The 27,098-nt window shown below is 38.6% G+C and overlaps 1 protein-coding gene across 2 annotated transcripts in view; it reads left to right on the forward strand.

Annotated features, from left to right (window-relative positions):
- The window catches only part of LOC121509468 (MLX interacting protein), a 41,964-nt gene extending 15,223 nt beyond the window's left edge, over window positions 1-26,741 (forward strand). Inside the window, exons 3-17 of one of the 2 annotated variants that reach the window (XM_041786883.1) lie at window positions 1,120-1,205; window positions 1,405-1,494; window positions 1,597-1,638; window positions 4,240-4,480; window positions 6,747-6,836; window positions 7,014-7,108; window positions 9,288-9,831; window positions 12,246-12,349; window positions 13,905-14,010; window positions 14,094-14,203; window positions 14,433-14,540; window positions 14,663-14,790; window positions 16,276-16,399; window positions 18,161-18,290; window positions 21,475-26,741. In XM_041786883.1, the coding sequence (XP_041642817.1) occupies window positions 1,120-1,205; window positions 1,405-1,494; window positions 1,597-1,638; window positions 4,240-4,480; window positions 6,747-6,836; window positions 7,014-7,108; window positions 9,288-9,831; window positions 12,246-12,349; window positions 13,905-14,010; window positions 14,094-14,203; window positions 14,433-14,540; window positions 14,663-14,790; window positions 16,276-16,399; window positions 18,161-18,290; window positions 21,475-21,581 (2,105 nt within the window). In that variant the 3' untranslated portion in view covers window positions 21,582-26,741. The remainder of the gene's footprint in view (window positions 1-1,119; window positions 1,206-1,404; window positions 1,495-1,596; window positions 1,639-4,239; window positions 4,481-6,746; window positions 6,837-7,013; window positions 7,109-9,287; window positions 9,832-12,245; window positions 12,350-13,904; window positions 14,011-14,093; window positions 14,204-14,432; window positions 14,541-14,662; window positions 14,791-16,275; window positions 16,400-18,160; window positions 18,291-21,474) is intronic. The other variant, XM_041786884.1, reaches the window with a different exon arrangement.
- Window positions 26,742-27,098: the final 357 nt, after the last annotated feature.

Raw genomic sequence — 27,098 nt, forward strand, 5'->3', positions numbered from 1 at the left:
TATTCTTATCAGCATGAGATGGTGCATTGTCATGCATGAAGATAATTTTGCTGTGGAAGGCACAGTTCTTCTTTTTGTACCATGGAAAAAAGTGGTCAGTCAGAAACTCTGTATGCTTTGCCGTGGTCATTTTCACACCTCCAGGGACCCTAAAGGGGCCTACCAGCTCTCTTCCCATGACTCTGGCCCAAACATGACTCAACCACCTCCTTGCTGATGTCACAGCCTTGTTGGGACATGGTGGCCATCCACCCACCATCTACTACTCCATACATCTGGATCATCATTAATCATCAGTAAACAAGACTGAAAATGAGTCTACATGTTTTTCTGGGCCCACTGCAACCATTTCTGCCTGTGAGCACTGGTTAGGGGTGGCTGAATAGTAGGTTTATGCACGACTGCAAGCCTCTGGAGGATCCTACACCTTGAGGTTCATGGGACTTCAGAGGCACCAGCGGCTTCAAATACTGGTTTGCTGCTTTGTAATGGCATTTTAGCGGCTGCTCTTTTAATCCAAAGAATTTGTCTGGCAGAATCCTTCCTCATTATGCCTTTATCCACACGAACCCGTCTGTGCTCTGAATCAGCCACAAATTTCTTCACAGTACGATGATCACACTTAAATTTTCGGGAAATAGCTAATGTTTTTATACCTTGTCCATGACATTGCACTATTTTAGGCTTTTTCAGCAGCAGAGAGATCCTTTTCTTTCCCATACTGCTTGAAACCTGTGCCCTGCTTAATAATGTGGAACGTCCTTCTTAAGTAGTTTTCCTTTGATTGGGCTCACCTGGCAAACTAATTATCACAGGTATCTGAGATTGATTTCAGTGATCCAAAGATTTCTGAGACACAATCCTATCCATGAGTTTAATTGAAAAACAAAAAATTGAATGTTTGTGACACTAAAATTCAATTTGCATAATAACTTGGAACGCGGTGTAGTGTTAAACTAACTCTGTTTATAACTCTGTCTATATGAAAAATAGATGTATTTTTAGAAAATAGGTATTCTAAAACCAGGTGATTCCCAACTTTTCCATGTCAGTGAATCTTCAAGCAATTTGAGCTATACAGCATGATGTGAACATTTTCAACATACGCTCTCTTTTCAGATGTGGCAAGAAGAGAGAATCCTGTGTGTCACTTTGTCACTCCTCTGGACGGAACGATGGACATGGACATCAATCGTACCTCAGAGGTAAAGACAGTAAGATCCTGTGATTATTATGTGTTTATTTAAGCTATGGTGACTTTATGTTACTTCTCCCAGGGATCTGCTTTTATTGACTTTCTTTAACACTCTTAACAGTTTTATGTCCCATTGTTACTTCCTTCTTTATCCTTTATGTTTTTATGTGTTGTGGTTTAAATTACTCATCTCTTTCTTCCCTGAGCAGGCGATGGCAGCAGAAGGGAAGTGTTGGAAAAGAAGAATTGAAATTGTCATAAGAGAATACCACAAATGGAGGACATATTTCAAGAAAAGGGTACTTAATTGTTGATTGTTTTTTTTATGTACTGTTTTATTCTATCTCTATTCATGTCAATCTGTTAATTTATGTTGGTGGCATTTACTGAATCTTTTACAGTTACACAAGCACAAGGATGATGACCTCTCAAGTTTACTAAAGGTATGTAAAGTGCACAATGATTGACCACCAATAAATTCACTCAAAAACACAACACTTAGCATCTGTTCAAATGGATGCTGTTGCTGACAATGTTAACCTTTGCTAACCCTGTCAACCTTGAGATGTTTACAGCTCTGGAAATATTAAGAAACCACTGCAGATTTTATATAATTAGCAGTCCAACATCCATGGATGCTTATTTTTCCATTGCATGTTGAATTGACACTCATACTTCATTCGTCCTAGTGTGATAAAGAGAAGAATAAATGTTTGCAATCCATAAAATAAAGCCAAGCTACTTAGATTTTTTTGATCAATATAACAAAATGAGAGTCAGATGGCCTAGGGTTCGGTTGCGCCCTGTGTATGCTGGCTTCCTTTGTTCAAGTCCAGTCTGTGGCTCCTGTCCTGTATGTAATTCCCCATTCTCTTATCACTGTTTCTGACCCCAATCCAGTTTCCTCCTCAATAAATAAAGGCATAAAAGGCCAAAGAATAAATCAATAGAAAATAAACTGACAATGTCACCTTACAGCAACATGAAAGACTGGTGGAGAACATTTCAAGACGGATAGATGACTTCATTAAAAACCAGAGTTATTCCACCAGAAATGTAGATTTCTGAACTCAAAATAATGATAGTATTAGTATTAATATTAGTAGTATGAGTATTACACTTATTTAGATCAAAAACATGTTTAAACAACAGTTTCAAAAACACCTGCCTGCAGGGAAAACTGAACAATTCAAGCAGAGAACAAGGGGGCCTTTAAAATAACTGCCTGATAGCTGATGTTTTTGATCATATTGTGATTAAACTTGATCTTTCACAGCAGTACAGACAGACATAGGGGCTTGTAGCTCTCTTGCAAGAAAATTGTACCTATTATATTCATTTGTATAGGAGTTTTATTTATCTTAGAATTTGCTCCACCTGCATATCAGTGTACTCATACTGTGAACTAAAGATATCTTACATGCAGTTGTGGGAGATGTTCACAGGTATTGCAGTGGATCCGCTTCAGCACAAGGCGTATTTTGACTCTGTGTCTCTTGAAACATGAATAGTCGTCTGTCGTCTTGAGCTATCCTCAAGTTCTTGTTCATGACTTGAGAATTAATAATAATGATAGCTTTAATTTTGTAGCACTTTTCATAATGGCAGTTTTTAAAAGTGCTTTGACTAACATGTATACAGATTAAATATAAGAGCAAAGCATGAAAACCAAGACACAAAGTTGCCTAAACAAGAACAACAGAAAACACCATTTTGAGCAAAAGAACCCATACAAAGAAACCAGCCATACATCCATTTCCTTTCCCATTCAGGGTAGCTGGGCGCTGGAGTCTATCCCAGCTGTCATTGAACAAGAGGCACAGTACACCCTGGATTGGTTGCCAGTCAATCACAGGGCTGACATATAGAGACAAACAACGGGGCACACTCACAGCTTAGAGTCACTAATAAACCTAACGAGCATGTTTTCAGTGATGTGTGGAAGCCACACATGCACAGGGAGAACATGCAAACTCTTCCTTACCTGTTAGAAAACCAGGAACTTTTTTGCTGTGAGGCAACAGCGCTTGCCCCTGTGCTGCCGTGCAACAAACCAAACCAACATAAATAATGCAAACAAAGTAGGAACCTGAGATGCCTCTTGTGAGCACAGGCAAAACAGAACCCAGCAACATAATTGAAAATAATAAAGAATTAAACGATTCAGTTCAGCGTTCACCATAAAAATGAGCATGTGCAGACATCATATTTTGATATTGGTTTTAATGAGCTTCAACCAACAATGTAATTAACATGCTGTGAACTGATTAAGAAGCTCCCTTTGATACCCAAGGAGCCTGTACAGTAAAATGCAAACTTTCCTTAGTGTGCAATAACAACAAGAGAATATGAATTTACAACCAGGTTGTTTACTATAAGGTGAGCCCTAACCTAAAGTAGAATCCAACAGGTGTTGCAGTGATATGAAATTTGGAATAATTCTGTCTATGTGACACTGACCATCATTTGTAATCAAACCCCACCACTGTCCAGTTGCATATTGTTGGCAGAAAGTTTGTTTTAACTTTTGAAGAATAATGTTTACCCAAAATATAATGAAGTAAAAGTAAAAATACTGTATTTTAAAACCACTCCAAACTACTCAATTACAGTAATTTAAATAAGTGTAAGTAGGTACTTTACCCTTGGCATTTGCCCTGTTAATATTCTCTGAAATACAAAAACCACATGAAAATATTTAAAAAGGATTTTGGGAGAAACTGTGTATACAGTAACACAAAAAACCTATTTACAACGGAACCAGAGGAAACCTATTGCTGCAGAGGTCTCTTAACTTTTCTGAAGATGTAAACATTTTTACAGACAGTGTGTAAATCTGCACACTTTGTACTTGTGACAGCTTGCATCTAACTTAGCTCTTAACTTGCTTAAAGACACCAAAGATACACAAGGAAAGTAATTTCACTGTTACGATCAGTGCATGAGAGTCAGAAAGATTCAGTACCAACTGTGTTGGCTGTGCTTGACGCTGCATGTTTGTGTGTCATTAACCTGCTCGATGGTTGCATTTTGAACACTTCAAGGGACCAGAGGAGCAGTTCTCGCTGTTTGGGGAAGTCTCTCCAGACATGCTCCGTGTCTCCTTTTATCAGGATGAAGACACAGCTGCACGCCGCCTGCCTCGTAAGAATAACGAAACACCCGCCCCCATGGAGATGGAGCCCCTCTTTGACATGGATGTTCTGATGTCTGAGATTTCAGACACGCTGTTCTCCACATTGCAGTCACACCAGCCCATCGCCTGGCCCAATCCGAGGGAGATAGGTGAGAAATTTTGTCTTCATTAAATCAGCTGAGATTTACTTTGAAGGTTTCTGCACCCATTTAGGAGGGTAAGTGTGCAACATAGTATTTTAAGAAGGAATAGCCGATGCAGCAGTGATATTACAAAATAATTACAAAAGGAGGCTGCATTTAGAAATAAAAAATACCCTAAAAACACATTTACTAGAATCCCTAGAACTAACACCAACAATTTTTACAAAGGTTTAAAAAACGATCAAAATGAACACAACACAAGAAGTAAAGTTTAGAGGCCATGGATGAACAAAAGTGTCCACAAACTGCCATGGAGCAAATCCGACACTCACTCCCTCCTCGTGCCAGACCTACTTCACCAGCCAATCATCTCTCTCCACCTTGGGACCAACAAAGATCCACATAGACGACAGACAGCTCACAGAACAAACTAACAAAGCTGCAGACATAGACAGAGGGCTCACTCCCACACAGCAACAGAGAATAATCAAAGATTCACAAGACAGACAGAGCACTCACTCGAACTCAGAAACGAATCCTAACCTCTAGAAAAGGTACAAACAGAAATTTCAAAACAATACAGTTAAGGCCATCATTTCAGTATTTGATTATTGGCAGACATTTTAATAAACTCCTAAAACTTTATTTGATCATATTTCCTTAAGTGTTTAATACTCTGACATTTCTATGAGCTGCTCTAACACTTGAAATGCTTGAGTTTAAAAGTAACTGATGAAAAACTAAATTGCTCAGTTTGCATGAATGTACAGGTACATCTGAAAAATATAGAGTATTATTTAAAAGTCAATTTTTTCCATAAATTACTTCAGAAAGTTAAAAGTTCCAAGATTTTATTATTTTTTTTTTTTGCTTTAGTCTTGATGATTGCAGCTCACAAAAGTCTAAATTCTTATCCAAATTTTAGGACATTGTGGAAATCTCAAATTTGCAAAGGTTTTCTGAGCCTTCATTCTTTCATTCTGGTGCAGCACAAACAACCTCAATCATGGGAAAGACTGCTGACTTGAATATTGTCCAGAAAACAAATAGACACCCTTCATTAGGAGGGTAAGCCACAGAAGGTCACTGCTGAAAGTGCAGGCTGTTCTCAGAGGCTGTATCAAAGCATATTCAAAGCATAAAGCTGACTGGAAAGGACAAGTGTGGTATGAAATGGTGAACAGACAAGAAAGATGAGCTCAGCCTTGGATTGTCAAACAAACAGATTCAAGAAATTAGGGGAGCTTCAGAACAAGTGGACTGAGACTGGGGTCAGTGATTTCAAGAGCTACCACACATAGATGGGCTAAGAGTGTTGTGTTCTTAGTGTCAAGCCAAGCCTGAATTATAACCAAGGTCATAAGCTTCTCACCTGGGCTAACGAGAAGAAGAACTGGACTGTTGCTCGGTGGTCCAAAGTCATCTTTTCAGATGAAAGTAAATTTTGAATTTCATTTAGAAATCAAGGTCCCAGAGTCTGGAGGAAGAGAGGGACAGAATCCAAGGTGCTTGAAGTCCGGGGATTTTCAGGTTCCACAGTCAGTGATGGTTCGAGGTAACATGTCACTGCTGGTGTTGGTCCACTGTGCTTTATGAAGTCCAGAGTCAACGCAGTCGGCCATCTACCAGGAGATTTTAGAGCACTATGGAGATTCTGATTTCCTTTTGATTGGCCAGCCAACTGGCCTGACCTGAACCCCGTAGAGAATCTCTGAGGAAATATCAAGAGGAAGATGAGAGACACCAGACTCAACAATACAGGCTGGTATCAGAGCAGCCTGGGCTTCAGAACCCCCCCAGCAGTGCCACAGACGGATTGGCTCCATGCCACATTGTATTGATGCAGTAATTTGTGCCAAAGGAGCGCCAGACAATTACTGGGTGCATAAATGAGCAGAATTTTCCAGAAGGTCAACATTTCTGTATTATAAATCCTTTTTAGTCTGGTGTTTTGTGATATTCTGCTATTTTGAGATAATGGATTTTGGATTTTTGTAAGATTTAAGTCGTAAACATCAGCATTTAAGTTGAATCTCTAAATATTTGGCTTTATTTGTGTTGACCAAATTTGTATGGTAAGAACTGTCCAAATTTAGGATGTGATTTTTCATGAAAGACATGGTGGTAGGTCCTGAGACAAGACCAGATGAGACCACTGCCCTCTGAAAACTGCTGCTGCTTTAGTTTGAATCTTATCAATAGGTTACCTATATACTAAATTGAATGCATCTCATCCTCTGCTTTCACTAATCCCACTGTTTATCTTCCACAGCTCATGCAGGGAATGCAGACATGATCCAACCAGGACTCATCCCCTTACAACCCAACCTTGACTTTATGGACTCCTTCGACCCTCTGCAAGGTAGCAGTAGGCCATCAGCCGTAGCAGTAGTAGACCAGCACACAAGCTTATAGAGCGCACTTTACAGTAATCAAGCACACATGTTCTGGTAACTCTGCTACAGCAGTTGGCTTAGCCTAACACAAAAAGTAGTGTGGTTTTACTAACCTCTAGCTAACATAGAGACTCTTGTTCCAGACTTATTTCACAGCCTCCGTCAGCCCATCCTCCCCTCTGTTTCCCCCACTGCATCATCTGTCACCCCTCTACCCAGCAGCAGCTCTCAGACTCAGGTAAACATCAGCCCAAGGCACAGCCCCTAACACACAACACCGTCATGTAAGTTTGTGCAAACTCTGTTTTTGTCCTTGATTTTAGACTTTTTGGACAATTTGCAACAATTTCTGCAAGATCTGCCATCTATCTGCCTTAATTTAGCTGCACACAAAAAAATCAATATAACAAAATAATATTACTAAACTTTATTCTTATAGCACTTTTCATACATGACTTCCTGCTAAAACTGCCTAACACTTAATGTATATTCTGTCTAGAAATTAAAAAGAAACAATCATATAAATGGTGAAGTTTTACTTTTCAGCCCTTCTGTTGTCCTTGAATCTTGAGCTTAACTAGTTCACTTTGCCATTTTGGTGACAACAATTTTCCAGTTTCTGTTTGGACCATAGATGCAGCTGTTCTGTAAGTCTTTATCTGAATTGGTTTAAATAAAAATCTTTATCTATTTTTATTTATATTTTTTGTCTCTTGAAGCCTATTTAAAGTATTTACTCACTGGTCATTTTATAAGGTACACCAGTTAGGCAGCTTGTTAACGAAAATATCTAACCAGTCAATCTAATGGCAGTAACCAATCCATTCAGCAGGAAGACACAGTCAAGCAGACTCCTGAGGTTCACTGGCTGATTAAACATTTACAGATGAGAACAAAATTACTAGCCCCCCACTATGAAAATTTTGCTTCTTTTTTTTTTTTTTTTTTTTAAGTGTTTCCCAAGTTCTGTGAAACAGAAACACAGCTTTTCCAAACACCCTAGTTCTATTTTGGATGCTTTCATTATTTTACCTTGTGCACAGAAACAAAATTATTTCACCAAAAAAAAAACTGCCAGGGTCAAAATTATTAGGCCCCAAGTCTAAATGATTTCTTTTGTTTTTGCCATGATGCTTTCTCAGTGACAGCTCAAACCCTTACTGAGGTTTTAATACTGGGTGTAAATTGGAAGATAACCCTAATTTTTGCACTTGATTTTACACGCTTTGAGCATTTCTCAGTTAAAACACATCATTGCACAACAGGGGTTTGTGTTATGGCTCAAGAAAAAGGTCAGTTCGAAAGGGGGCTAATAATTTAGACCCTGGTTGTTTTTGTTTTTTGTGAAATAATTTAGTTTCTGTGTGCAGAGTAAAATAATGTAAGCATCCAAAATAAAACTTGGATGTTTGTAAAAAAGCTGTGTTGAAAATTTCTTGCTCTGTTGGAAAGCACTTGGGAAATACTTTTCAAAAAGTTGAATTTTCATAGGGGGCTAATAATTTAGCCCTCATCTGTATCTTTATGTGAGATGAAAAGGGTTAACCATTGAGGTGTTTGTCAGACAAATATGTTACACTTCCTGTTGGCATTTATGTTGGCTGAGGAGAAGGTCCCCAAAATCGGGTAGCTGTAGGTCATTAAAGCTGTGTTCCACTAAGTGCTTTAATGTAGTTTGGTTTCAGATTGCAATTATTTGTGTTTCCACTGTTAAAAGTTGGGAAATGTACCAAAATTACTGATCAGTCCAGGTTTTTTGGCAACCTTCTGTTGAGGCAGTAAGCATTCCTGTCTGACCTTAAAGCCCAGTTAAGACCAAAAATTACCAACACCGCAAGGCCGTTTTAGAGCGTCACTGGCAACAGTTGCAGCTGTCTGAAATGAGCCATCACAACGATATCAGGTTGTCTGATGAGGTTGCCTGTTTACACATTCAGACAGGTGAAATCAAACATCTTTAATTGAAAAGGGAGTAAGTAAAAGGATCAGAAAGCAGAAGAGTGTTGAAGTCATGATTGACAATCACTCATTTTTCTTCTATGAGCGAACAAAATCGAAATTAAAGGTTATCTGTGGGAAAATTCTGGTGGTGTTGACTACATTTTAACTTGTTTTTATCCTTTTTTTAAAGAAGCTTGTATAATTATTCTTTTCTATCCACTAAAGGGAAATACTGTTTAAGGAATCATGAAAATAAAGATAATTTTATTTCAGACATTGTCGTTGCAGTCAAATAAACAAAGCACATAGAAGGTAAAAGTAAGATAAGACTAACTTTATTGCTGTAATTTCAACCAGCGTTAAAGAGATAACCTCAGTCTAATAAGAATTAATCATGAACTGCATCTCTTCTGAATCCTATTTCTCTTGAAGATAGGACTGACTGTGTCCCCTTTACCTTTGTCATCCAATACTAGGCCCAGCTAATGTCCATGCAGCTCCCAGCCAACCACATCTCCCCTCCTGGCCCCCTGCCCATCCCCTCTCCCATGGCCGGTCAAACTAGCCGAGCAGGTGGCAGTGATGCTGCTTATGTACAAAACTACATGCCTCTGTTTTCTGGGCAGGTGGCGCCCAGTGAAGCTGTAGTTTCCACTCATGATCCTCTAGAACAGTGCCTCTCGGGTCAGGACATGGCCTCTGCATCACCCATGGTCCCCTCCCCCTTGGACAACACCTCAGTGCTGGGTGAGACTGTAGTGCCGTCTGTGACAGACTCGCCTGCTGTCACACCCAGCAGCACAGCTAACAACTTCAGCCACAGCCCAGAGTATGGCTCTATGTCCAGTCAAGCTCAGTCTCAGCCCCAGCCCATGGCTCCTTTAGCTGCCACTCCTGTGCAGCACCCTCAGACTTTTGCCCTACCTCGCCCCTTTCATTCATCAAGTGCCAACAAGAACCGGCCTGTGCAAAGGATAGCTCCAGCTACCACACTCCCCCAACCCCACCTCATCTTCACAGGTCTGTAGTTCCTCTGAATTAAATTAACTCTAAATCAAAAGAAACTGTGCTTTTATGGTTGTTCTTACCTACTTTACCACTAGATAGCGCTCAAGCCTTTTCTCATCAGTTAAGATTTATTGGGATTGCATGTAATACCACATTTGTATATCAGAGTAATAGCAGCTCCTTCCCTTGATGAAATCCTTTGAGAAATGTATAAGGCTCTTGTTATTCAGAAAAATCCTTACATTTGTACGATACTTAAGTATTCACCCTCTAGGATGTTCTACTCTTTCATTGATTTTTAAAAAACAATCACAGTCAATATAATTTGTCTTTTTTGACAAATATCAAAAAAACTCTTCCTTGTCAAAGTGAAAACAGAATAAGAATCTGGAAGAACCAGATTAAATCTGGACTAGGGTTCGCCTAAAGGCATATGGGAGGCTCCATAGTCAAGTGGAAGAAAGTTTTTTGGTATAATGAGATCAAAATGGTGCTTTTTGGCCATCCGACAAGACGCTTTGTTAGGTGGACACCAAACACTGTATATCAGTACAAACCCACCATCCCCAGTGTGAAGCATGGAGGTGACAGCATCATGCTGCGGGAATGCTTCTCAGCAGCTGGTCCTGGGAGTCTTGTAAAGGTGGAGGGTAAAATGAATGTGGCCAAGGACAATCATATTCAGTGTGCAAGAGAATTACATTTTCAGAGAAGATTAATTTTCCACCAAGACAGTGAAGTGAAGCATACAACAAAAGCTGCATAGAAATGGTTTAAAGACAACAAGGTGAATGTTCTGGAGTGGCTGAGTTAAAGCCCAGACCTCACTCCAATAGAGAATTTGCAGCTGGACTTGAAACAGACTGTTCACGCCCAATCCTTGTTCAACCTAAAAGTCTTTGAGCAGTTTTGCAAAGAAGAATGGAGTAAAACTGCAGAGTCCAGATGTGAAAGCCTGATTGAGACCTATCGACACAGACTCAGTGCTGTGATTGTAGCCTAAGGTGCATCTACTAAATACTGACTTGAAGGGGGTGGATGTTTTGTAGTCACTTATTTTACATGACATATTTTTACTTTAATGACATGACTTTGTAGAAATCTGTTTTCACATTGACATTGAAGAGGTTTCTTTTAGTACTTGTTTTTGTCTAAAAAGCCAAATTATTCACTATGTTTAATTTATACAATCAATACAAGGGCAGAACGTCAAAGAAGGTGAATACTTTTAAAGGCACTGTACAACAACCAGCCATAACATTATGACCATCTGCCTAATATTGTGTGCATATCTACTTGCTCTCAAATCTAAAGTTTTCCTCAAACCATTCTGTTCTCATTTAGGTTGATTCTGCTTGTTTGTAAACTGCCAATCTCTGATTTTTCTATGGGCCAATACGAAACTTCTTCTGTGCACGATCAAAACTTTATTTTGGAAATATCTCCTTATCAGATACCAACAAAAATCCAATATTGTTCCTCCCTAATTTTTAGAGAGGTCATCATTTTTATGTTTAACTTACTGACCACTGGATTTGGGTTCGTAATAATCATTAAACTGTACAGTTTTCTTATTGTAAGCTTTTGAATATCAAAAGACTCCTTTCTGGCATGCCATTTCCCACTCTCTCCTACATCTACCATCCTGTTTAGAAAAGGAAAAGTCCAAAATCAGACTTTGAAAAAAAAAATTGAACTCCAGTAGCTCTTCTGTTGGATCAGACCACAAGGGCAAACCTTAACACCATATACATTAATGAGCCTTTGCTAGCCATGACCGTGTTCTTGCTTTATCAGTTTTCCTTCCTTGGACCTCCTTTTTAGGTAATAACCAAAAAGACCAAAAACTCCAATAAGAGCTGCCGTTTTGGAGCTGCTGACTTGGTCATCTGGCCATCACAGTTTAGCCCTCATCAAAAACGTTTACATCTTTTCCCTGCCCATTGTTCTAGCTTTTAACGTATCAACTTTAAGGACAAAATGTTCACTTAATACCAAACACATTCCACACTCTGATAGTGGCCTTTATAAAAAACCATGTAACGCCTCTGTCTGTGGTCATAATGTCACGGCTGATCCATTTTAATACCTGACATGTAAAGGCGATTTTTAGCTACAACTATATGAATTAGTTGGTTGAATCTCCTGCTTTTGGTTTTTCTTTGTTTTTGTGATACAACAGTTTAACCTCAAATAGTAAATATATGAAAGAGCCTTATATAGATTTTCAGCATCAATCCTGTTTTAAAAACAGTGAAAACAATGAACAGTGAAAACAACTTACTGACAGACATGTTTCTTGCATAAATTAAAAGTTGAGAAAGAAAAAGGCATGGGTAATCATCATTTAAAAACAAATGTTTTTTCACCATAAATACAGAAAAATGAGCACTTCTCTTTCTTACTGTCGCCGATCACTGTCTCAGGCACTTTCACAGGTCATCCTAATGCTGTCATTGTAACACCCACGCCTCTGAAACAAGAGGTTGTCCAGAATACAGGAGTGGTCATCACACCTCATCTTACAGGGGTAAGTAATCAGCTCTCTCTGTGTTTTGCTTACTTCTCACACCACTATGGGTTGCCTTGTGCCCTCTGATCTTCAAATTAAGAGGGCATTTTCAGCCCTCTTTAGGTCAGCCCACAGATTTTCAACAGGATTCAGGACTGGGCTCTGGCTAGGACAGTCCAAAACACTTACTGTCATCTGGGGAAGTCATTCTTTTGTAGATTTGGATGTCTGCTTTTGGTCATCGTCTCACTGAAAGGTGAAATTCTCCTTCGTCTTCAGCTTTGCAGCAGACACCTAAAGGTTTTGAGACAAAATTGATTGGTAATTGGAACGGTTCCCAGCTGAAGAAACAACCCCAAAGCTTCGTGTTTCCTCTATCATGCACACCATTTTGGCGATATATAGTTTCATTTATTTAGATTTATTTAACCAGGAAGAACCTCACTGATGTAAAGAATCTCATTCAGTGTCATGGCCAAGATGGGCAGCAGTTTATTTAACAAAGTTACAGATGTGAAACACAAACAAAACATTAAAAAACTTAAATACAGCCTTATGAATCTGCTCCAGTTTCTTCAGTCATCTTTTTAAAAGACTGAAAGAGACCAATTCACCCAGGCACAAATTTTCCTGCAGTAGATTGAGGCTGCAGTATAAAAAAATATGCAAAAAATTGCATTTTAACAGGGGTTTGTTAGCTTTCAAGCTACTTTATGACGTGGATAATTGTAAGTAGTGGGTCAGGTATTGGTTTCACCTATGAGGTTTTATCAAAGTGAACCCCTGCAGTACCCTACCTGAGGTGGGGTTTGTACCTTGTTATTAATGGTGCATCAGACAACAAGTAATGTCTAAAGGATGTGTCCCATTCCTCATTTATATACCATTTTGTTGTCAAACAAAACACCCCTGCCGTTAAAGTCCTCCAAGGTTAAAGGTCACATATTATGCAAAATACACTTTTTCAGGCTTGTCTAACAAAAATATGTGCCCCTGGCCTGTCCCCCCCAAAAACAGGAAAATCCATTCCCTCCTCCCTCTCTTTCTGCACCCTTCAGAAAATGTGTGCTGAGACAAGCCGTTCTCAGATTTTCCCTTCATGATGTCATGTGGGGAGTTAGCACTGCCTCCATGGTTGGAAGAAAGTTCCGCCCTCTTCTCCTGACTGAGAGGAGGATCAGGAGAGCCACATCCATTAGGCCACATCCATTTCCTGAGAGGGACAGAGTCAGACAGCTCAGTAACATTTAAAGCCACCGACACAGAAACAGCTCGTTCTGAGCAGGGCTGAAACAGAGGGGTTTTTTTTAGACATGCACAAATCCAGTACTGGAGTGTTTTTTCATCGACAAACTTCACAGGCATGTTTTGGGGACCTCTGAGACCAATATAAACTTGTCTTAAAGGGGTAAAATATGTGACCTTTAAAATTCTGAAGTTTCATTATTTTCTGTTGGACAATACACATAAAGTAGAAGATAAACTGAACATATCTTAAGATTTCCTTTGTTAGGGGTTTTGGTCCTGTTGCTCTTTTAAAAACTTTAAATTCCCCCCGTTTATTGTATCCAAGGCTCCTGGATTTCATGTCATGCCTCAGCAGCCTCCACAGTCGACTGTTCCCAAAGAGAAATCTTTTCCTTCAAGCCGCAAAAATCAAAAAGCCTCCTCCAGTGTTGGTAAGAGATCACAACTTAAAGAGGCAAATAGAAATAAAAAAAAAATGCTCTTTACAGGGTTTTTGTGTTTTTTTTCTATTCAGTTCAGTCTGGATCTGGTCAAGGATCACCTTGTGGATTAGATCAAGTCCCCAGTCCACAGGCTCTGATCAGCAGCAGCAGCACTCAACTGGTAAAGAATGAACACAATCAGGTTGGTCGGTTTGAGTCTCTTAAAGTTTTCAAGTGTGAAAACATTGTTATCATAAACAAAGAAAGCCCAAATTTGTTGATGAAATAAGTTTTTAAGATCAAATTTATGGGTTGTGTAAATGTTTAATCTTGTTCATAACAACAGCCACGTTCCCTCTGTTTCTCAGTGATATGTGGCCACTCCTTTATTTGCCTCTGTGTAATATTTCCTCTGCTCTTTCGTCTGACAGGGCCGGAGGACAACGCACATATCTGCTGAACAAAAGAGACGATCAAACATAAACATCGGCTTCAAAACGCTGTGCAACCTGGTTCCAAGCTTAAAGTCACAATCAAATGTGAGAGTACCAGTCTTTTGACTTCACTGGTTTTGATGATACTTGTGCAAAGTCCCTGCTTCACATATTGCTCAAAATGTAATCTCCCTTCCTCCTCCTCTGAACTAATTTTTTGCATTTAGATCAGTAATGCAGTCACCCTGCAGAAAACAGTGGAACACATCGGGAAGCTGCAGCAGGAGAGGCAGCAGCTACAAGAGGAGGTCAAGAGATTACGAGAGGAGATAGAAGAGCTCAACACCTCCATTAAGTACGAAATAATTAAGTCGGAAAATAATTCAGATATATAAAATACTGCGCACACACATCACGCAATATTCTATTTATACAGAGCCTAAAAAAAATATTTATCCCCATGGATGTTTCACCCTTTTATTGATTTTAGAAATAAATCATGGTAAATAAAATTGGTGATTTGGGGGGAAAAAAATCAATGTCAAAGTGAAAACAGGTGTCTACAAAATAATGTTAGTTAAACAAAAACTGTAAGGTAAAATAAGTGACTGCATAAATATTTCACTCCCTTTAAAGTGACTGATCTAATTGAATAGAGGTCCAGCCAGTTGGTGCTAGTAGCCTCACAATTAGTGAAATGAGGATCACCTGAGTGCAATGATTGTGGTATGAAGACACCTGTGTCTGTAAGGTCCAGTCATTGGTTAATTAGTATTCTGGCTACCATTACACCATGAAGACAAAGAACACTCCAAGCAACTTAGAGAAAAGGTTATTGAAAAGTATAAATTGGACAGATCCATATCAATAAGAAAATCCAAGGCACTGAACATCCTCCAGAGTTCAGTTCAATCCATCATGAAGAAATGGAAGGAATATGGCACATGTGTAAATCTGCCTAGATCAGGGCATCCTCACAAACTGAGTGACTGTGCAAGAAGGAGACTAGTGAGAGAGGCCACCAAAACACCTTTGACTACTCTGAATGAGTTCCAAGCTTCAGCAGCTGAAATGGGAGAGACTCTGCATACTACAACTGTTGGCCGGCTTCTTCACCAGTCAAAGGTTTATGGGAGAGTGGCAAAGAGAAAATCACTCTTAAAGAAACCTCATCAAATCTCATCTGGATTTTGCCAAAAGGAATTTGGGAGACTGTATGGTTAAGTAGAAGAAGAAAGTGAACCGAAGCATGCAACGAAAGCTACACAGAAATGGTTTCAAGACAACAAGGTGGATGCTCTGGAGTGGCTGAGTCAAAGCGCAGACCTCAGTCCAATAGAGAATTTGTGGCTGGACCTGAAAGAGCTTGAGCAGTTTTGCAAAGAAGAATGGAGTACAACTGCATTGTTTAGATTTGCAAGCCTGAATAAGACACATCCACACAGACTTATCATGCTGTTATTACAGCCAAAGTTGCATCTACTAAGTACTGACATGAAGGGGATTATTTTACCATATTTTTTACATTCAGTTGTAGTATTATCACAATTATGTTCTTTTTATGATAATGTGAAACAAAAATTGTAATAATAATTAAATTGAAACTCAGTTAGCTGTCCAGCACTAATGTATACTTCACACTGATTAGTAAAGCTTGTAAGTAAAGTGATCCAAGTGTTTTGCTACTCTCATCTAAGTTAATAGAGTTGGGAAGACATTTAACTTTCATGTACTCTTTCTGTTACTCACTTGTCTTTTTTGTTACTTTTTGTCCTTCGAATTTTATTTCAGCGAGACAAAATGTGAACTCACTCCGGCCTCTGTCTTTGCTTACCCACAGCATGTGTCAGGAGCAGCTTCCTGCTACGGGTGTGCCCATGAGGCGGCATCGAACCGACCACATGCAGGAGCAGTTCAATGAATATGTGAAGAGACGAACTTTGCAGAACTGGAAGTTTTGGATTGTATCCTTCATTCAGAGAGAATTTGGTGATCCACAGATAACTGCTCATTTTTACTTTATTTATTATTTTTATTAAAATATATATCTGAGTGGGAGATAATGGGGTAGATAAGCATTTAAAGACAACGTTCAGGAGCATTGTTAAGTTTAAAACCAAAAGTTTCCCATGGTGAGAACAAGACAGTGGCAATTTACAAGATCTTTCATTTTAAAACTGGTGAAATGTATATTTAGTAGGGCTGTCAAAGCCCTAAAAAACACAAGGTGCGGTTGATGGTTGGCTTGTCTGTTGAGCTTACTTTAAGAACAATAAAGAACAAAGAAACAAACATGAAATATAATGACAAATGACTAACTGGTAAATAAAACAGAAAACAATGGGAGTTATGGGAAGAGACAGTTGTTTAGAGTTAAAGGCCATTTAAATCTCTGCAGATGATCCAGAACACAGCGGCACGTCTGGTCTTCATCCACCCAAGAGAGCTCATGTTACTCTTCTTTTCATCTCTCTACACTGGCTTTCAGTGGCAGCTCGCATCAAATTCAAAACTCTAATAACTGCTTCCAAAGCAGTAACTAAAACTGCTCCTGTTCACACTCTAGGTCCACACTCTTCACCCGCTACGCTCAGCCAGCGAAAGGCGCCTGGTACTTCCAGCACATCAGGCCCCTAAGTCACCAGCACCACTCATCTGTTGTCCCTAGATGGCGGAATTAATTATCCAAATCCATTCAATCTGCAGGGTCCCTTTCTGCTTTCAAGAGCAGAACACTATACACTTAGCTGGACTATTCTCCACTGTTGTCCCCAGCAGCACAATGAGTCTCCCAACTGCTGTTGACTTGAACTGACCTGCTCTACTTCTGAGATTTTTCTGCCCAGCTCTTTGTGAGTGACCCAGTACTTGGTACTTTAGTCATTATTTCTTGTGAAGACAATATAATTGATGGTGATGGTCTCAGGTTGATTGACTGGTATTTATTTAGGGAAAAAAAAACAACAAAAAAACGCTTTATACATCTTGTGCATTGCCTTAAACACTGCATGGAAACACTTTGTGGCACTTAATGATGTTGTTTTTCCTTGTCTAGATCTTTGCTTGTGTTGTACTTACTCTCGAATGTAAGTCACTGTGGACAAAAGCATCTGCTAAATGACACTGTGACATTGTCACAATGAAAATAGGTATGCTTTTAGCAATGACTTTAACTTCAGATGGACTGGGGCTTGGGCAGATCTCATATGGATGGGAAGATTGTTCTCTAAGACTGGATCCCCTTATATTTTATGTATTGATCTCAGGACCTTAAAGAGCAGCTGGTTAACTGACCTTTGCTAACCATGATACACTGGTGCTGTGCATTTAAATCCTTTAAAACAGACATTAAAATCTTAAAATCAATCCAAAATGTCACAAGGATGCCATAAAGGAATGCTAGGATGGTGATATATTATCATGCTTCCTTGCCTCATCAGTGGATGATGAGACAGACAGCAGCATTTTGCACCAACGGTATGGGGCGCAAACAAGATACATTTAAACCAGCATACAGTGAGGTACAATAGTCTAGCCTTGAAGTTATGAAGGCGTAAACTTCTCTTTTGAAGTCACTTTTACAGACACAAGATTTTACTTTTGCTGAAAAACTGAGCTGAAAAAAGCTCAAGAATATGATGTTTGGAATTCAAGCAGGTATTCAGGCAAAATATTTGTTCTCATGCCTCTGCCATATAAAGATCCTTGACTTTCACCCATTCCAGTTCAGCATCATTATCAAGCCTCTCTTTGACTCTTTTAATGGGATGGTTTCAACTACAAACCGTGCAGAACTCTTTCAGACAACACTGCAATGGCTCGATCGTCACTGCTCTCTTCCAGCACTCAGACCCAGTAAGTTTGAAAATCTTTAAACAAGCTATTGCAAAATGTTTGTAGTGCATGGCGCACATGCATTTAATGCATGTCCAATTCATTTGGTCATAGAGATGCTGTTGGCTCTGCAGCGTAGTGCTGGAAACATTTCACCTTAAGTACATGTGGTCATTTTTTTCAACATTTTTTTGTAAATTTCTCATGCAAGAAATAACATCCACAATGAGTAGTAATTCCACTATCCTTTGTGATCCCTTGGTAAAGTTTGGAAATTATCTAATTAATGGTACCTTTATATGCCCTGGATATTAAGTGTATTATTCCATCAACTTTCTTTTTCCATTTCTTCAAAGAGATATAGTCTTAACTGTAAAAATCTAAAAAAGTCGGACTTAAAAGTTTGAAAGTTTTGTAATCTGTTCTTAAGCACATGTTTTGTCAATAGATGGTACCTTTGTGACTCATTTGCAGAGTTTTTAGCAGACATTAAAGCAGCAGAGCCCTTTTATGAATCAGGCCTTGCTTGACCCAGATTATTTCAGAGCAATAAAAAACACATTTTCTTAGTAGTCTCAGTGGTGTTTGACTTCTGTCCCACTGTGGAAATGGGGCTGTAAAATGAAGGGACAGTTTATCAGCATAGACAAGTGGTTCCCAGTCTGGGGTCAGGGCATCTCTGATGGTGTACCAAAGATCTCAGGGCTTCTTTGTCTGCTCTGAGGTTGTCAGACTTAAATTAGCACATATTGACTAAAACCATTATAAAACATTGATGAAATATTTTATACAAAGGCTTTTTGAAAATAATATGTGTAGACCTGTTTTCTGGGGGTTTCATCAGTGAAAAAGTGAAGATGGATATTGATTTTTGACAGCGATGTATCACTTATTTTCCATGACAGTCTTGAACCACTGGTATAGAAACACAAATTACACATCAGCTTCCCACAACGAATACTATGAATTTTGTAATGTTGCGACAGTAATAATCAGTTGTTTTTGGGGTTTTTTTATCAGCGGTGAAGAGGTGAGTTCCTTCAAGTACAAGTCTGTTTGTAAAAATTTTTATCAGTCACCATCACCGTTTGATATTTCCTCCCATTGCATCTGTCATTAAGCAACATGCTACAACCGGAAATGTACTAAACATTTGATAAAGAGTAACAGCACATCCACTCATAGAAAATCAGCAGAAACAGCAGGGGTGGCACCTTATATTTTACCGCATTACTCAAAATACAGCTATCGCTCCTGACTCAGTGTGACTTTCCTGACTCTCTCTACAGTCAGTGGATCTGATAACCTGATGTGATGTCAAAAAGGTTCCTTCAAGTCATTTGGACTTACCTTTCCTATGCTCTCTAGTAATTCTGCCATCTTTTTAATCCATGTCTTTCAGAGCTTTTCCTTCAAAACTTGAATGAATTATTCTGATATTTTCATTTTCTGCTCTCATTGTCTATTTTTCAAAGTCTTTAAAACTTCCCTGTGTTGTTCTCAGCATCAAACTCAGGGTTCTTGAGCATCCTGGTGGAGGGAACTCTGAGTCCTAAATCACTACGTTTTTTTAGATTGGAAAGAGAGGTAGATGATCAAATGTGACTATGTAGTGTTTTGTGCTCCAAACTATTTAAATAACACAATTTTTTTTCCTGTTCTGAAAGGATAATGGGTGGTGAAAAAACATCTCCATGGGCTGAAACTAGAAAGGGTTGTAAAATAGGGGGTCAGTGTTGTGTTCTTCCTGACTTAAAGCCAGTGATCGCTCTGCGACAGCAGGAGCTGTCGTCTGCTGCCTGTTAAAAGATTCTTCAGACTTTGACTAAAGGAATAACAACGATGTAACACTTAAGATCCAGCTTAATTAACATTAATTGACATATAAGGTGTGCAATGTCAGTTTATGGCATCTCCTGTCACCAGATAGGGCTAAATGCTGCAGACACGTCTAAATGGGAGCATATGGTGATCTGAAACATCTCTAATTTTCAGTATTGGTGGTGCCTTTCCAGATGTGGTAGCTGCCCATGCCATAAGCACTAATGTAACCCCATACCATCAGAGATGCAGGCTATTGAACTGTGCTAATGCCAAGTTAGATGGTCCCAGTCCTCTTCAGTATGCAGGACACAATGTCCATGGTTCCCAAAAAGAATTTCAAATTTGGATTAACCTGACCACAGAGCAGTTTTCTATTTTGCCCCAGTCTACTTTAAATGAGCTTTGACCAAGAGAGGATGGCAGCATTTCTGGATTGTGTTCACACATAGCTTCTTCTTTGCATGCATGATACAGCTTTAACTTGCATTTGTGTTGACAGTCAATTTCTGGAAGTGTTCCTGAGTCAATGTAGTGATTTCCACTGAATCATGCCTGTTTTTAATGCAGTGCAGTCTAATGGCCCGGAGTTCCAATATTGACTCAACAACGTCCCTTGCACACAGAAATTTCTCTGAATCTTTTGATATTACATTCTGTAAATAATGGGATGTTCGAAGTCTTCAAAATTGTAAATTGAGGAACATTTTTCTAAAATTGTTCTGCCAGGTGGAGGTGAACCTCTGCCCATTGTACATAAAGACTGTCTATCTTGAATTCTCCTACCAATTAACCTAATTTGTTGCCAAATCTTCCCCAGCTGTTTTTTACATTAGTACAACTTACCTTAGCAGCCCTTTGTTGCCCTGTCTCTACTTTTTTGAGATATGTTACTGCCATAAAATTCAAAATGAGCTAATATTTTTCATGAAATGGTAAAATGTCTCATATTCAACATCTACTATGTTTATGTTCTACTGTGAATAAAAATATGGCTCTGTTTTTCTGTTTTTATTGACATTTTACACAGTGACCCAACTTTTTTTGGAGTTAGGGTTATATATAACAACATGTATTTTGATGTATGAGCCTCTTCTTGTCTGTAATATATGTGAGCCAGTTGTTTTTTTTTTGTTTTGTTTTTTTTATATATATGTTTAGAGGATTCTTTGGTGTCCTTTGAAAGTGTGATGAACATTAAAAAACAGCATTTTACTGAAACACTTTTATGAAAATACATGTAACCCCTGAGTTTTGAATACAGAACAGTTGCTACAAAATGTTGCTGTTTTGCGTGGCTAAATCACACATTTTTCTGCAGCAAAGTTCTGGTGTAAAGTCAAATAGGGTTAAAATAAATTTGTGTTGTTGTTTTTCATTCCAGTGGTGTTGAGTTCCCTTCGCCAGTTGAGCACAACAACATCAATCCTTACAGATCCATCACTGCTGCCAGAGGAAGCCATCAAAGCCATCACTCACACGGACATATAGCCTTGCACTCAACGCAGAGAATGACATATCACTACTCTACCTTCTGTCCGCTCAGAAAGGTGACCACGTCTTCCACAGATCCACCACTTCCACTTCCTGGCTGACCTGTTCGGATGCTGGTTCTACATGTATTTTGTTGTATAGTGACTCTTGGGATTAATGCACACATGAAGCTTCTGAGAACTTTTTTGCAGAAATGGTTTTAACATTTTATTTTTGAATGTCAGCGACAGCTGCCACTTTCATCTATGTAGGGGATGATCTTCTTAATATTTCATCAGAAGGTGGTGATTGTAGTTTGCTTTTTTGAACGATATTTAAACAGACTTCTATAATGTAAAAACAACATTGTGTCAAAAAGGGAAATATTGAGTAATTTTGTTTTCTCTCTCAGTTGTATAAAGCGCAAGGATATGATTCTTTTTTTCACAAGGAAATTTAGATGAATGTCGGATTTATGTAGTGCTAGCTGGCAGTATAGTTTTTATGTTTAATTGAGGCTTTGAAACCTCCCAGAAGGGCTTCACATCAGAATGTAGAGGGTCGCCTGAAAGATGGTTAGGGCTTAAAGGAGAGGTGAGAATCCATCCCTCATTTACTCAGGTGAATGTTGTTTGGCCAGGTAACAATAGCGGTGGTTTTTCCGTCCATGCTGAATGCAGACCTTTATGCTACGCTCTCTGCCAATCTCCACCGTAGTCTTCTTGAGCACAACGAGCCGTTCCACACATGCACAGAAATTCTGCCTGCACCTACTCTTCCACAATTGTTTCTCACACCAAGTGATTTTTCACTCTTGGACAGAGCACAGGAGCAGCCTGTTTTGCGTTTTTGGAGATGCATCCATCAAAGGACTGAGTCTTTTTAGCTCTCTGTAGACCTGGCCTATGGAGGACCCCTGATTGAGTTTAAGCGCTGCTGGTCAATGTTGAAAAATCAACATCAGTCATACTAAGCCTGTTATTTTACTAACATTTAGGTTTAGATAGAACCTTTATGTTTGTAACAATATTGGTAGCTATTTGACAGACTATAACTTAACATAGCTTTCGGTCACATGACCTACAACAAGACCTGAGGGCAAGAAGAGTTTAGGAAAGTTGCAGCTACTGTTTACCATTGTGGCATCGGCTTGTAAATTTTTCATATCTTCAAAACGACACATGGCTACAACAGAAAAACAGAGATGATAATTAAAACTTCCGCTAAAGTTTTAGGCAGTTTGAAACCTTAAGCCCAGTCCAGACCAAAGATTCGCAACAAGATGGGCTGAACCTCACAAATGCTTGCAACAGGCCCCTCCACAACATTTTAAAAGCTGACCAGGCCACACTGCTGTGACTAGAGGAGACGATGCATAATTTCCATTGCAATGACCCTTACAGCCACTCAGTTTAAAGTGGTTTCTTCCTGTAGTTACTGCTAAATAAATCTGTCGCTACAACAGGAACAGTGCTGCACATGAAGTGTTTTTTATCATAATGTGTAACATTTTTATCATGTATGGGTGCATGAGAGGGATTCTTCACTAAATTCCCCCTCGTCATCACCAGTTTAGGGCAGAAAGGCAATTTCACAGCACATTTAAACACAAAGATATCTGCTGAGAATACTTAATTTTCCACAAATTTATCTCCTACAGCCTTAATATCTCACATATTAGCTCAAATAGTCCCAAATAGCTTACGTGTGCAGCTGATGGAGGAGACAGGAGTGTTATGGTGTTTTTGAGTGAAAAGTTAAGAAAAAGGAGAACGGATGTAATCTTTTTAAAAATTGATATCATTAATATGAATGCTCTACCTTGAACAAATATTTGTTGGTATTTGTAGCTTCAAAAAATGAGATTTTAATTCCACATTTATCTGCATGCAGTGCTCCAAAACCAGAGGTTTGCGACTCGCCAAGCTGAATCATTAGCAATATGTTTAGACGGTCGGATTCAAGCTGCTACAGCTTGGTTTCGACAACTGCAGTTGTCAGCAGCGATATTCTGAAACAGTGTCATCACATTGTGAATCTTTGGTCTTAACTGGGCTGTATACAGCACTCAGGACACTACTAACCGCCAGAAACGACAAACTCCCAGCCATATTTTCACTACAGAGAATTTTATGCACCAGCGTATTGAGTGAAAAACCCTTTCTTAACACTATCACAATGATGAGAGTCTACAGATGTACAATTTTATGTATTTATATGTCATTTTAGCCAATAACCATGCTGTTTCATTCATGAAGAGCAACAAACTCTTCTTCAAAGTATGAATGATGTTAAAGCTTACATTAGCTAGTTTAAGTTTAGCTGGAAGTAGTTCAGGATGACTGTCACGCTGAAACAATATTTGATGGCAGGAATTGGGGAAGTCAGTTAGCACTACTGTCTGTTGTAACCCACAGAAACATCAGTGCATCTAGCAGCATTAATACAACAGCTCCTTTCTAGGTTTTCTTTCTCAGATAGCGTTTTGTAGAAGTATGACCCAGGCTTGTCTCCTCATTGGTCATTGCATCCAGTTGAGCAACAGATTTCTTTCATTTTAAAAATCAGCAGGATTCTGGTTAAAGCATGACGATGGCAACTGAAGCCATCAACCTCTCTTCAGCCTACAGCAGTAGGGAGCCTTTCTTGCCCCCAGGAGGCAATTTATTAAGAGTGGAAGTAGCTGAGAAGGGAAAATGAGCAACAAAACTTGAGATGAATGTGCAGCATATTCAGAAAATTTGCAAGATAAAAAGCACATGCAAAACTTAAAACATGCTGCAAATGGAACAGATGTGCAGAAAAAAAAAGTCATAATGACCACAGTGACAAGAAGCATGCTGCAAACAGAAATAACAGTCAAAAAATAGGCAAACTTAAGAGCATCTGTGGAAGCGAACCACTGAAAAAAGAGGTCCTCCAGGTCTGTAGGAAAGCTGTGGAGTAGTGTACTATTAATAAGCAGGAATTAAGGAGAGCAGACATTAATATTTTGTTATGATGGGATCCCTAGTATCAGAATACATGCCAAACATGCTTTAGATCTATCCTCACTGTCAAAGTAAGCAAACTTTCCCTTCTTAACAAAATATCAGTGCCTGTACTCCTGCTTTACCCCCCTGTTAGTATAAACTCTGCCTCATAGTGCCCCAACAGACCTGGGGGATTTGCAGCATTTTCCTTTTCCTGTTTTCTTTTCAAAAAAAAATTTTTTTTTTTCTTGCCATTTTTTATGCCTTTATTGATAGAGGAGGATCTATCTACTTTTCCCTTTAGACCAGTGCTGTATGCAGTTGGCAGTGACACGATGATTCAAATCGTGTTACAAAGATATGAAAGCATCTACAACACTTGTGCAGAAAAGCTTTCCAATGAAGTTCTGTGCATGAAGATCAAAAAGCAGGATTTCAACATCATCATTCCCATCCTCAGTGAATTTTCTTGATCATTACCTGCTGTGTTTAAACATAAAATTGCTTTGACTTCTTGCAGAACTTTTACCTAGCAGGAAAAGGTGTGTAAGAAGGTTAAGATTTGTGTTCATACAAGCAGCTCATTTTGAAAATTTCAGGCATTTTGTGCATGTGTGAAAAGGCTAACTGTTTTCTTCAGAGCAGGTGATGGCATACTGGAGCAATGTTGCTAGCAGCCCTCATAGGGAGCATAACTGAAATTCAGTGCAGATTCTTATTGTATAAACTAAATTTACATGTACAGTGTTAGAAGATGTGAGCTGAATGCACAGCAGCTGTAGGGGTCTTTTCTGGTCTTTGTTGATCACTCAGGGCTGCGCTGATCTGCGTTATTTTTTAACAAATGGAGTCAGGATTTTTCTCAGTCAGGAAACCTGACTTCTGTGAGGGTACAGCTTACATCACATGGTTTGATTTAATGTTTTTTTTTTTTTTTGTCTGTTACACTTATTTATAAAGTGTGGTAACGACAGAAAATATCCATCCGTCTGCTTTTTTGAATATGAGACTCTCAGATATAGAACAAAAGCCATATTAGACACGTGAACCCACTGGTTTAGTTCATTTTAGTCAACGCTATTGACATTCATCAGCCTTATAGTTAAAAAAAGTGCCCTTACATTTGATCTCTGCAAGTATGGAAGCCCATTACTGCCAGTGAAAAAAGGAAATGCATATCTGCGTATTCATGGATTAAAGAAGTTAAGTCTTCAGTCATATTTTGCAGATAAAATATAGATACAAGGTAAAAAGTCAAAAATATGACATAAAAGACAAAAATCATGACATTTAAAATAATCTGACATCAGTAGGTCCATCATAGAAAGTTGAAATTATATTGTTTAAGATAACTAGAACTGCCGCCTGGTGGTTATGCACCTTTGTGAAATATTTCTGGCCAGAGAAAGTTCCATGGCAGGTCTAGAGGAAAGTCTTGGGAGGTTTATGTGGTGGTGTGCTTGGTAGAAATCTTCTTTCTTTAGCAGTGTAGGATCGTGGTTTGTAATACTCCTGATTTAAGAGCTCATTAAGTGTAAAAGGGTCAGTTTGAGGCTTGAAATAATGACTGTTGACCCAACCAAAAGCAGGAAAAAACCATATTGAAAAAACAGAAAATCCCAGAACAATTTTTAAAATAATGTGCTCAAAAGCTTTAAGGGCACAGTGACCTTTGACCTCCAAAAAAAAACTTGAGTCAGAGTGAACATTTGTTCGGAGTTTGAAGAAAATCCCTGAAAGTATTCTTGAGATATCACGCTCACGAGAATGGGCGGGTGGGCTGAGGTGTGAAACAACAATCCAAAATTCTCATCCAGGGCTGTCATGGAAATAAACACATTGAGTTTGGATAAAGTTATAAAAGTCAGAATTATGAGATTAAAAAGGAATAATTCCTGAGATTGATACAATATATAGAAATTGTTAGAGTAAATCATAATCACAACATGTAAAGCCAGAACTGTGCACTCGTTATGTCATTATTATGACTTTTTACTTTTCACATCACATTTCTGACTTTTTATCCTATTTTTTAAATTTCTTTGATAATTACAAGTTCCTTCAAATAATTTAGAAATTTTATCTTACAACTCTTTTATCCCCCAATTTAAATTTTTTATGTTATAATTCCAACTTTTATTTATATAACTTTTATTCCATGATTTTGATTTTTTTTTGTCTTGTGATTTTGACTTTTCTTCTCACGTTTCTGACTTTAAACTTTTCTTCTGCTTTTCCAATAATTTTTGCCTCCCGCTTCATACGTATGATTTTTTTTCATAATTTAGACCTTTTTCCTTTAAATTCTGTTTTCCAAATTTTGCCTTTTTTAATTTCAATTTGAACTTTTGCCCCTTAATTCTACTTTTAAGCTTATAACTTTGACTTTTTCAAGAAATTTGACTTTTTATATCATAATCTGACTTTTTTGCTGAGTTTTGGCATTTAATATTGTTATTCTTACTTTGATTTCTATAATTCTGACTTTTTTGCCATGACTTTGATATTTGTGCTGATTTTTACATATTTTTTATTTTGAAAAACTCACCTATCTACCATATTT

This window comes from Cheilinus undulatus, linkage group 5, assembly GCF_018320785.1.
Source record: "Cheilinus undulatus linkage group 5, ASM1832078v1, whole genome shotgun sequence".
NCBI classification, from domain to species: domain Eukaryota; kingdom Metazoa; phylum Chordata; class Actinopteri; order Labriformes; family Labridae; genus Cheilinus; species Cheilinus undulatus.